A 12,707-nucleotide genomic window follows, 5' to 3' on the forward strand; every position below is an offset into this window, starting at 1 on the left:
AGCACTTTGGGAGGCCGAGGCGGGCCTATCACTTAGGCCAGGAGTTCGAGACCAGCCTGGGCACCATGACAAAACCCCGTCTCTACAAAAAATACAAAAATTAGCCAGGCATGGTGGCACATGCCTGTAATCCCAGCTACTCGGGAGGCTGAGGCACGAGAATCGTTTGAACCCAGGAGGCGGAGGTTGCACCACTGCACTCCAACCTGGGTGACAGAGTGAGACTCTATCTCAAAAAAAAAAAAAAGATAATCATGGCCGGGTGCAGTGGCTCACGCCTGTATTCCCAACACTTTACAAGGCCAAGGCGGGTGGATCATGAGGTCAGGAGTTTGAGACCAGCCTGACCAACATGATGAAACCCCATCTCTACTAAAAATACAAAAATTAGCCAGGTGTGGTGGCCTGCGCCTGTAATCCCAGCTACTCAAGAGGCTGAGGCAAGAGAATTGCTTGAACCCAGGAGGTGGAGGTTGCAGTGAGCCAAGATCACTCCTCTGTACTCCAGCCTGGGTAACAGAGTAAAAAAATAAATTTTTTTTTACTCTCAAAAAAATATAAAAAGATAATATTTTTGTTTGTTATAGAATTTTGGAAACTACATAATGTAGCAAAGTGGACAGGGCAGGGAGAGGAAAACACCTATATTTGTTACCACCAAAGCCAACACTGTTAACATTTTAGTATAAATATTTCCTGTAATTTTTCTATGTGTATTTTTAAATATATTTGAGAACCTACTATCTAAACAATGTTGTATCCTGCTTTCCCTTTCACTTAACAGTGTGAAGATTTTCTGTTGTCTGTCTTTCTTTCTTTCTTTCTTCCTTTTTTTTGAGACGGAGTTTCGCTCTTGTTGCCCAGGGTGGAATGCAATGGCGCAATCTTGGCTCATTGCAACCTCCGCCTTCTGGGTTCAAGCGATTCTCCTGCCTCAGCCTCCCAAGCAGCTGGGATTACAGGTGCCTGCCACCATGCCAGGCTAATTTTTTGTATTTTTAGTAGACACAGCGTTTCACTATGTTGGCCAGGCTGGTCTCGAACTCCTGACCTCAGGTGCTTCTCCTGCCTCATCCTCCCAAAGTGTTGGGATTACAGGCATGAGCCACCATGCCTGGCCCCAGGTTTTTCTTATTAAATCTTCATCATCATCACCACCATCATCATCCCTATTGCCTGCCCAATGTGCTATTCAGGAGCTGATTCCCAGGTCCCTCACTGTGCCACAATTCGATGATTTAGGATTCAGACATTGTTTAGAAATTATTTTATAGGTTTGTCTATAATGTACAGGAAATGTCAGGCCACAATGAAAGTATAAGTACCATATACACAATGTGGGAAAATTGAAAGTGTGCAAAATTTAACATAAAACTGACATATAAATTCTCTTTATAGAAGCATGAATAAAGAGAATGAATTCACACTTTAACAGGTAAAGAGTTTGCATATATTAGCAGAAACTGATTGTTTAAAGCTTCACTGTCCAATGTAGTCGTGACTAGTCCCACGTGGTATTGGAATTTAATTAAAATTGGCCGGGCGTGGTAGCTCATGCCTGTAATCCTAGCACTTTGAGAGGCTGAGGCAGGCCGATCACTTGAGATCAGAAGTTCCAGACCAGCCTGGCCAACATGGTGAAACCCCGTCTCTACTAAAAATACAAAAATCAGCTGGGCGTGGTGGCAGGCACCTGTAATCCCAGCCACTTGGGAGGCTGAGGCAGGAGAATCGCTTGAAACCCAGGTTGCAGTGAGTCGATATTGCCCCACTGCACTCCAGTCTGGGCAACAGAGTGAGACTCTGTCTCGAAAAATAAAATAAAATTAATTAAAATTATCAAAATAAAAAGTTCAATTCTTCGGTCAAACCAGCCACATTTCAAGTGCTTCAGAGCCACATGAAGCTAGTGGTTACTGTACTGGCTAAGAAGATACAGAACGTTTCCATCATCGCAGAAGGTTGCATTGGACGCTGCTGGTTTAAAGCACTGATGGGGTACAGGAAACGCTACTGCCAAATATGGCACCTGGACACACAAGGAAACTGAGGAAACTGCAGAAGCAGGAAGGTCCCTCGGACCTGCTCCCACCCCCTCTCTCCTGAAGCTGGCCATAGAAACAAAAGCAGCCCTTGCCCCTTTCTCTCCTGAAATGGGCCATAGAATTCCTTTCACCCCGTCTTCCCTGAAGCAGACCATCAAACCTAGGAAGGTCAGTCTACTCTTCTCCCCTGAAGACCCTCACGTGACAGGTGTCCCGCCCTATACCCAGAGGAAAGGAATATCACACAGGAGCACCAACACAAATCTGAACAAACAGGCCTTGTTATGCTTTTCTCATTTATTACCACTAGATCATACCCTCTGATCCTCCAATCATATTTCCACACAACTGTCCACAAAAATGCACAGATCTTCCTGTTTCGTTGGGTCTTCATTTCTGAAAGCTCCTGTGCCATGTAAAACTTATTAAATAAGTGTGGATGGTGTTCCCTCATTAATCTGTCTTTTGTTGTAGGCATCTCAGCCATGAACCTTGAGATAAGTGAGGAAAAGCGATTACTTTTTCTCCCCTATACCACCAAAACTCCATTTCCCAGACTTTTTTTTTTTTCTTTTGAGACTGGCTCACTGCAACCTCTGCCTTCCGGGTTCAAGCGATTCTCCTGCCTCAGCCTCCTGAGTAGCTGGGATTACAGCCATCATGCCTGGCTAATTTTTGTACTTTTAGTAGAGACTGCGTTTTGCCATGTTGCCCAGGCTGGTTTTGAACTCCTGACCTTAGGTGATCCACCCGCCTCGTCCTCCCAAAGTGCTGGGATTACAGGTGTGAGCCACCACACCCGGCCTTCCCAGACATTTTGGACAAAACAAATATCTTTCTTTCTTTTCTGATGATAAAAAAATTTCAAACAAAAGCTGAGTGTAAAAAATGGAAATAAAAGTCCCTCCTTTAACCACTTCGCTATTTAAAAAGTGAATCTGATGCTCACAAAAAGCTTTTAGAAACCACACAAAGCCTTTATCATTACAATCATAAAAGCTTTAATTTCAATAATACACATTTCCCTGTTCTGCAACCACTTTTTTTGTGTCCACTGTAGGCCCGGCACTATAGTAGGGCCCGGGCCTTCTGAAATGGAAGCCTCACTCTGCTCACAAGGGGCTTGAAGACCCAGGAGAAGACAGACCACTGCACCATGCCCATGGTGAGTACTTCCATGGGCTATGCAGGGGCTGCAGTGGGAGTGAAGCGCACATGTGTCTTAGCCTAGGAAGATTCAGGGCCACCCTCATCTGCAGCCACCACACTGCTGTCTCTCCTGGGCGCTTGTTCCACTGGTTACTCCCCCGCTACGGGCAGAATTGACCTTCTCAGGTAGCAATGGAGGTTAGGGAGCGCCATCTTTGTAGGAGGCCACCAGAGTCCCTGCTATGATCTGAATGTTAGTGTCCCCCCAAAATTCATATGTTGAAACCCAATCACCAATGTGGTAGTAGTAAGATGTGGGGCCTTTGGGAGGTGATTAGGCTCTGCCCTCATACATGGGATTAGCATCTGCGTAAAAGAGACCCCAGGGAGCTAGTGAAACAGGAAAGGTCCCCCTTGTCCCCCTCTCAGGGCATTCAAGGGAGCTGTGGCTCGCTTCTTCAGTGCCCGCTGCTCAAACCTCTACGGGAGCATACAGACGGGCAGGCTGTGGAGCTCCAACCCCACGGCAGTGTCTAGGGGTGAATGTTTACAGCTGAGGCCCCAGCGGGCGTGTGTTACAGGGTGCTCTTCTAGTTTGCCGTCTGCAGGCGGCTTGTGTTAGCTCCATTAGACCCCTGCCTTGTCACAAGGACAGAAAGCTTTCTGTATCTCGGGCTTCTTGCCTTGGTGTGTTGGAAGAATCAGATCACATGTGGGCTTGGAGAATGAGTGCAAGGTTTTATTGAGTGGAAGGAGCTCTCAGCAGATGGGGAAGCCAGAAGGAAGATGCTTTCCCCCTGGAATTGGGCTTGCTAGGTGGCCCCACTCTTCTCTGATAGCCCCGGCCAAACTCCACCTTGTTCCGCCGGTTGATGGCCTGGGGCTGCCGGTGTCTATCGTGTGCTCTTCCGCCGGCACACTCCTCTCAACGCCCTCTCAACGCCCTCTCAACGCCCTCTGCACGTCCAGCCACTTGTGTCTTCTTCCGCCAATGTGCTCCTCTCCACGTCCAGCCGCTTGTGTGTCTGCTTGTTAGGGTCTCGGAGTTTTGATAGGCACAGGATGGGGGCGTGGTGGACCAGGGTGGTCTTGGGAAATGCAGCATTTGGGCACGAAGGCAGGAGTGCCTGTCCTCACCTAGGTCCGTGGGCACAGGCCTGGCGGTGGAGCCCGAGGCAGGGACCACGCCTTGCCCCCCTTCCCATCACTAGCTTGCCCCTTCTGCTATGGGAGGGCACAGCAAGAAGGTGCCAGGGATGAAGGAGGAAGCAGGCTCTCACCAGACCCAAATCTGCTGGCACCTTGATCGTGGACTTGCCAGCCTCCAGTATTGTAAGAAATAAATTTCTGTGGTTTATAAGTCACCTAGTTCATGGTATTTTATTAGAGCTTCTCAGACAGACAAAGACAGTCCCACGATGTCAGACTCTGTGCTGGCAGAGGAAGTTAACAATGAATTTTTTTTTTTTTTTTGAGACGGAGTTTCACTCCTGTTGCCCAGGCTGGGGTGCAACGGCGTGATCTCGGCTCAGCTTGCAACCTCTGCCTCCGGGGTTCAAGCGATTATCCTGCCTTAGCCTCCTGAGTAGCTGGGATTACAGGCATGCGCCACCACGCCCAGCTAATTTTGTATTTTTAGTAGAGATGGGGTTTCACCATGTTGGTCAGGCTGGTCTGGAACTCCTGACCTCAGGTGATCCACCCGCCTTGGCCTCCCAAAGTGCTGGGATTACAGGTGTGAGCCACCACGCCTGGCTTTTCTTTTCTTTTCTTTTTTTTTTTTTTTTTTTTTTTTTTTTTTTTGAGACAGAGTCTTACTCTGTCGCCTAGGCTAGAGTGCAGTGGCAATCATAGCTTACTGCCGCGTTGAACTCCTGGGCTCAAGCCATCCTCTCACCTCAGCACCCCAGGGTAGCTGGGACTATAAGCCCGTGCCACCACACCCAATATTTTTAAACATATTTTTATAGAGATGGGGGTCTCACTATGTTGCCTAGGCTGGTCTTGAACTCCTGGGCTCAAGCAATCCTCTGGCTTCAGCCTCTTGAAGTGCTGGGATTACAGTCATGAGTTACTGCCACTACCTGCTTTGAGGCCCACCCTCTCTCCCAGGCACTCTGCCTGCTAAAGAGAGACTTGTCTCTTTCATCCTCCATGCGCTGAGGCAGTGAGGTGCAAACCTGATGCCGCCACTCTCCTGTGCAAACAGCGCACTGTTGCCAGGGGCTGAGTCCCACCTCTGACATGTATTACAATCTCTCCATTTCCGCACCCCTATGATGCATATAATAATAAAGTGTCCTTCAAGGGGTCATGCAGATAAATCTAACTCCTGCCTACCTCTCAGGATTTATGTTTCTCACTCTGTACTGCTCGCCAAGCCGCAAATGTGCCAGACCGTCTCTTGCCTCCATAGAATTTCTTTGCCTCAAATGCGTCCTCCCACCCCTACTTCTCCGCCTGCTCAGCCCCCTCCTTATAAAGAGGATGTTTCCTGGCCGGACACAGTGGCTCATGGCTGTAATTCTAACACTTTGGGAGGCTGAGGTGGGAGGATCCCTTGAGCTCAGAAGTTTGAGACCAACCTGGGCAACATGGTGAGACCCTGTCTCTGCTAAAATAAACAAACAAACAAATAAATAAATAAAAATTAGCCAGGTGTGGTGGCACACACCTGTGATCTGAGCTACTCGGAAGATATGAGGTGGGAGGATCATGAGAGTTAGAGGCTGCAGTGAGGCATGACTGCATCACTGCACTTCAGTCTGGGTGACAGAGTGAGACCCTGTCTCAAAAGAAAAAAAAAGAAGGTTTTTCCTGTCCTTCAGCTCACCACTTGCTCTGGCCTTTTCAGTCCACCTTTTTCTTGCCCACAGGTTATAGAAACCCATACAAAAGATGATTGATAATGACTCACCTCAAAGCATTCATTCATTCAACTAATATTCATTACTAATATTCATCTACTACATTCCAGTCCCAGCTTTAGGTGCTGGGGATAGAGCAGTAAACAAAACAGGAAAAACACATGCCATCATAAAGCTCATAGGCTAGTGTGTGTGTTGGGTGGGAGTGCGTGGAGAGAATACATTAATGAACGAAGAAAGAGAATAGATAGTATGGAAAATTACGGTGACTACTGTGGAGAAAACGCAAGGAAGTAGGGGACAGGAACTGGTCCTTTTGGGCTTAGGGAAGCCCTCGCTGAGAAGGTGATGTTGGAGCAAAGATTCGAAGGAGGCGAGACACCTGTGGGCAAAGCATTCTGGGCAGAGGGAACAGCATGTGCCAAGCACTCAAGGTGAGTATGTGCTTGGCATGTTCCAGGAAGAGCAAGGAGCCCCTGAGGCTGGAGCTAGAGGAGAGAGAGTCTTAGGAGATGAGGAGGTTGGGGGTGTCAGGGAGCCAGTTCCTGCAGGGCCTCATGGGCCATGTGAGGCTTTGTGGAACTTGAGGATAGATAAGGACATTACTGACCACGGTTTCAAAGGCTCCCTCTGGTACAGTGTTGTGGACCGGGCTGGCCACGGCAAGTGTGGCAACAGGGTCCGGTTCCGAGGTGAGTGCAGTTATCCGAGGGAGAGAAGATGGTGGCTTGGCCCAGGTGGTGGCAGTGGAAGTGTTAAGTGGCTGGATTCTGACTGCATTGGGGAAGTGGTGCCCACAGGATCTGTGGACAGATTACACGTGGCAGGGGTGGGGGTGTGAAAGAAACAGAAGTCTGAGGCTGGGGCAACTGGGAGGATAGAGCTGTCATTTGCCAGGTGGGGGGAAGGGGGAGAAGGTTTCAGCGAGGACAAGGGATTTGGGGAGGAGGAGGAGGAGGATGGTCTGTTTGGGACATAATGAATTTGAGATGCCTAGGGGACACCCCAGTGTTGAAATCGAGCTGGCAGCCGGAAGGATGCTTCTGGAACTCAAGGGGAAGCTCAGAAAGGCTGGATGGTGCCCTGTGCTCTGCGGAGTTAACGACTACATGAACTTCTAACCTCAGGCCTGTAGCTGTTCATCAAGAAATGCAAAGGAAATCAGCAATTAGGGCCTAGTTGATTGGGGGCTGCTAGTTCAGAAGATGCTCTGTCCCATCCCCACCCTCAAGAGAAGCTGGGACTGGCTGGGAGGCAGTTTCTGAAGGGCCCTGTCAGTTAGGCCAACATCAATTGTGCCAGGCCAGTGGCTCACGCCTGTAATCCCAGCACTTTGGGAGACTGAGGCAGGCGGATCACTTGAGGTCAGGAGTTCAAGACCAGCCTGGCCAACGTGGCAAAACCTTGTCTCTATAAAAAATACAAAAATTAGCTGGGTGTGGTGGTGCGTGCCTGTCATCCCAGCTACTTGGGAGGCTGAGGCAGGAGAATCGCTTGAACCTGGGGGGTGGAAGGTTGCAGTGAGCTAAGATCACGCCACTGCATTCCACCCTGGGCAACAGAGCGAGACTCCATCTCAAAAAAAAAAAAAAAGGTGCCAGCTCCTCTGTTTGGGAGACCAAAGGCAAGGGGTGTTGGTCACTGACAGTGTGGCTTTCATAACCACATCCACTTGGCTCAAAGGCCATGTCTGTCACTGAAGAGGGTCTGGTCTGTCGAGCTGTCACTGAGCAAACCTAGAGTTCAAGGAAGAGAGGCCTGCTCTCACAGCCAATTCCTGGGCGCAATCAAATTTTGGACCAATTTCTTGTGTTTCTTTCCTCCCAGACTCCCCTCCCCCAGAAAGCATTTGTCTGTAGACAGCCTGGGGTTCTGAGGTATCAGATTCTTATGGAAATAAGCAGAGAAAGAAGGAACAACAGGCATTTTACAGAAAAAGCTGTCACCAAAGGAGAAGCAACATGGCTGCTGCAGTCCCACACAATGATTTAATCACCAACAAACTGGAGAACAAAAGCATTTTTGACGACAACATATTGTGACGGCAAACACAATTAGTTTTGCACCACCCTAATAGTTTCATACCAGCAAATAGCGTTGTTGGAAGGAGAACAAGAGAAAAATCTCAGCCTCTGAAGGAAAAATAGTGAAAGATTTCGATTATGTGGTTACATATTTTTCTCCCTGTTTAGATGGCTTCTGTGATTCCACCACACGTTACATGAGACATCTGCCAGTCACCAATCTTAGATTTATGCAATATGGGCTTAGATTTATGCAATATGGGCTCATTCTGCCCCTTGATCCAAAAGGGCCACTCTACTGGGGAAACCGTTGTTGCCACAGCAGGAAATTTCAAGGCATGTCTATTTCTTGAAATGTACCTTGCAACCCATGAGGAAAGGCACGCTTTAGATACACACAGGAAAACCTAGTTTAGTTTATTGGATTGGGTATCACCAACTACAGAGCATTCCTTCCCATGGAAACAGATGAAGCCGAGGAGAAAAGCATAAAATTATGAATGATTAAAAATGGTCTGTAACCAGCTTCCAATCTACTTGAGAAACAGGAGGAATGCACAGGAGGAACGCACGCAGCAGGCTGCAATAACGTCCCTCTTGTGAAAAAGAAGGAAATTGCTTCTAGTGTGAAAATGTTACTATTTTAGGCGACAGGCATATTCATGGGTAAATCTGTTATCTGCACATGCTTCAAACACAGATGAACCTCAATGACATATGCTAAGCGAAAGACAAAAGACCACATGCTGTATGACTCCATTTAAATGAACTGTCCAGAACTGGCAAGTCTTTAGAGACAGAAAGTCGATTTGTGGTTGCCCAGGGGCTGGGGGAGGGGGGAGACAGGGAGAATGGGGAGTGAGGGCTTAATGTTTGGGTGATGAAAATGTTCTAAAATTAGATTATGTGCTCCACAAATCTGTAAATATACTCAAAACGATCGAACAATAGACTTTGAATGGGTGAATTTAAGAGTATATAAATTACATCTCAATAAAGCTGCTTTTAAAAAAACCCTGCAATCCCTGATGGTAACACAGTCACCTATAATTTGAGGCTGAAGGGCTTTTTTTGTTTTTATATAAGAAACATGACCAAGTAATGAAGTAAGATATTTTAATATGATGGATGTTCTAAAAATCATTACTGGCATTGAATCCAATATGTGTGTTGTAAGAGAAATAGAAGCCTGACTCAATTATAAGACATAGGAAGCCAGGCACAGTGGTTCATGCCTGTAATCCCAGCACTTTGGGAGGCTGAGGCAGGCAGATCACCTGAGGTCGGGAGTTCGAGACCAGTTTGGCCAACAAGGAGAAACCCCGTCTCTACTAAAATTACAAAAATTAGCCGGGTGTAGTGGCACACGCCTGTAATCCCAGCTACTCAGAAGGCTGAGGCAGGAGAATCTCTTGAACCCGGGAGGCGGAGGTTGCAGTGAGCCAAGATCACGCCATTGCACTCCAGCCTGGACAACAAGAGCAAAATTCTCAAAAAAAACAAAAACAAAAACAAAAACAAAACAGAAAGACATAGGAAATGCCTTACTATGATGCTGTGTGCTCTCCAAAATGAACCTTCATCCAACGCCTAAGTGAAGGCAATTTCTTTACCTTACTTCACTGTAATGAGGAACACTGCCATCGATGGACAGAAGCAGCGGATGGTAAATTGGACGAAGAGCCTTTGTCTTCAGGTTCCCAGCTGTGCAATGGGACGCATCTTTCCCATGTCTGTGGGCCTTATGCATCTCCATCTGGATAATATGCTGATTAAGTGCAGCGATTGTGTCCTCTGTCCCCTGGAGCATCCCTCTGGCCCAGGGTAGGGCACACAGTAGGTTGCCAAGCCACACTGGCTATTTTTGGCTGGCTGCTTTCCTTCCAAGCGGTGTTAAAGGTCTGCGTTAGGCGGGTAAGATAATTTAAGCTCCCCAAACCTTCCCCCTGCCCACGCTGCATGCCACCTGGAGCGACAATGTTCTCTACTCTTCGTGGACATTTCTGGAGCTCCCCAGCCATGCACAAAGATTGGTAAACTCTAGAACATGGAAGAGTGCTATCTTTCATGCCTCCTGACAGTCTGTCTTTTATTGCTGATATCCACTAACTGGGCAGGTCTAATTGTAAAATGCTTTGGTAAACATTTCTAGGACTTCTTCCCGTGGCGGAGATGCGGAGTTCACAGAACAGGGTTGTTGTACTGAGCACTGTGGAAGCCACAAGGATCTGCCCTGCATGTCAAGTCTTTTTTTTTTTTTTTTTTTTTTTTTTTTTTTTTTTTTTTGAGTCGCCCAGGCTGGAGTGCAATGGCATGATCTCAGCTCACTGCAACCTCCCTCTCCAGCAATCAAACGATTCTCCTGCTTCAGCCTCCCAAATAGCTGGGATTACAGGCACCTGCCGTCATGCCCGGATGCTTTTTGTACTTTTGTAGAGATGGGGTTTCACCAGGTTGGGCAGGCTGGTCTCAAACTCCTGACCTCAGGTGATCCGCCCGTCTCAGCCTCCCAAAGTGCTGGGATTACAGGCATGAGGCACCGCGCCCAGCTGCATGTCAAGTTCTTACACAATGTTTGCCCCCTATTAGATACTCAGGGATGAGCTCTTAAGCGAAGGGACCAAGGAATGAATAAATGAATCTCCATGCCAATCACAAAGAAGAGAAATCTGAGAGTGAGCCCTGGGGGTGTCTGAGAACCAGGAGTATTTGGATCTAAGCCTTGAAAGAGTCTGCTTAGATTTTCTTGCTGAGGAAAGAGGAGGGGGCAAGGAGTACAGGAAAAGCAACAAAACCCCAAAGTGTCTTAAAGTAGAGTTACTGGGACAAGTTGCAGACTATTAATTGCAAGGGAAAAAAATCCTAACAGACAACTGGTTTACATGATCCCTACTTAAAAATATACCTTGGGGTTTGCAGAATGACCTTGAAATTATATCGTCACCAGTCTTTCCAAATACAGAGAAATGTGACTAAGTAACAAAAGTCATCGCCTGGGAAACATGGTGAAAACCCCTCTCTACAAGAAATACAATAAATTAGCCAGATGTGGTGGTGCGTGCCTGTAGTCCCAGCTACTAGGCAGGCTGAGGCAGGAGGATGGCATGAGCCTGGGAGGTTGAGGCTGCAGTGAGCCGTGAAACCAAGAATTCTGATTCCCTGCTTGTGTGAGTTTCGCTGCGTCTTGTCTACCAGCTCATTTGCAGAGCACAGAGACGTCCTTCTCCCTGCTTTTTAATTTATTTTCTGTAACACACACAAATACACGATGTGCACAAAGAAGACAGTCAACCAATTTCGATCGTCTGGATGAACCTGAGGAGAAATTCTGAGCAGATGGGTACTTGAGAATTGAGAGAAGCATGAAAGAATATTATTTCAAAGATTGAGAGCGAATTGGAACTGGATGACATTTTAGAGATTTGCCCTTATTTTTTCCTAATTGAGGCATATCACTTCTGCTAGGGTCATATAAAATGAGTGAGTGTATTGAGTCTCCGGGGTTTCCTGACTCTCAGTTGGATTATGTTTTTTATTAGATGCCAGTGGTACTGGGCATGTTACATTAATCCATATTTAAACTAGGGTGACCTTACGTCCTGATTTGCCCTGGATGGTCCTGGGTTACACCTGTTGTCCCAGCAGAATTATTCATAGCATCCTCCTCCACCGTCAGTAGCATTCCGGTTTGGAATATTAAATTCTGCAATCACTCCAACTTTGACTCCTAAATGTTTTCTAGAATATGCCATAATTTCTCATTAATTATTGCAACTTATGGCTGTTTTATAGATTTCTGAAACCCATCCTTTTTTCTGTTGGATTTTAAGCATCCTTTGAACTTTAGAAGGCTCCTTACAGAACTGGAAAGCCATCCACATAAAGACAACTGTTGTTCATTAATAACACATGTTAATTACCATGTGTTGCTAATTAATAATATTTATATTATTCAGGTTATATTCCTATTTATCAATGATATTAATTAAACTATGTATTAAGCATGCAATGAATGTCAATGGTTGAATAGCACATACCTTCATAGCCAAAGAGAAGTAATAGCAAAAAGCCTTCTATCTTGCGTGACATCTTCCCCTCGTCCTCGGCCGAAGCTCTACCTTACTGAACTGGAGAGCTGGCCCAGGAGCAGGGGATTAAGTTGAGCCCTGGCCTCATTAAGCATCTTAATCCATTTAGTTCTTAGGTCTTCGGCTGAGCCCCATCAAGTTAACCCACAGAGTTACCTGCCTCAACAAGGAAGTTTCATGGAAGATACTTGCATCAACTGAGATTCAGTTTGCGAGGAAGATACTTTTCGTTCTTTGTTTCTGTTTTTGTTTTTGATGGAGTTTCGCTCTTGTCACCCAGGATGGAGTGCAATGGCGCCATCTCAGCTCACTGCAACCTCTGCCTCCCGGGTTCAATCTAGTCTCCTGCCTCAGCCTCCCGAGTAGCTGGGATTACAGGCGTCCGCCACCACGCCCAGCTATTTTTTTTGTATTTTTAGTAGAGATGGGGTTTGGACCTCCCAAAGTGCTGGGATTACAGGCATGAGCCACTGCACCCAGCCCATACTGTTTTCATTCTGTCTTAATGTAAGGGAAGCAATGGAGGGAGAGAGG

At 46.9% G+C, this 12,707-nt stretch overlaps 1 protein-coding gene across 2 annotated transcripts in view; it reads right to left on the minus strand.

Annotated features, from left to right (window-relative positions):
* RS1 (retinoschisin 1) overlaps positions 1 to 12,214 on the minus strand; it is a 30,775-nt gene extending 18,561 nt beyond the window's left edge. For both annotated transcript variants that reach the window (XM_015443456.3, XM_065538100.2), the window contains exon 1: positions 12,123 to 12,214. In XM_015443456.3, coding sequence (XP_015298942.1) covers positions 12,123 to 12,174 — 52 coding nt within the window. In that variant the 5' untranslated portion in view covers positions 12,175 to 12,214. The remainder of the gene's footprint in view (positions 1 to 12,122) is intronic.
* Between the last annotated feature and the right edge of the window lie 493 nt (positions 12,215 to 12,707).

The sequence above is a fragment of the Macaca fascicularis genome, chromosome X (assembly GCF_037993035.2).
Source record: "Macaca fascicularis isolate 582-1 chromosome X, T2T-MFA8v1.1".
In the NCBI taxonomy this organism is placed as follows: Eukaryota; Metazoa; Chordata; class Mammalia; order Primates; family Cercopithecidae; genus Macaca; species Macaca fascicularis.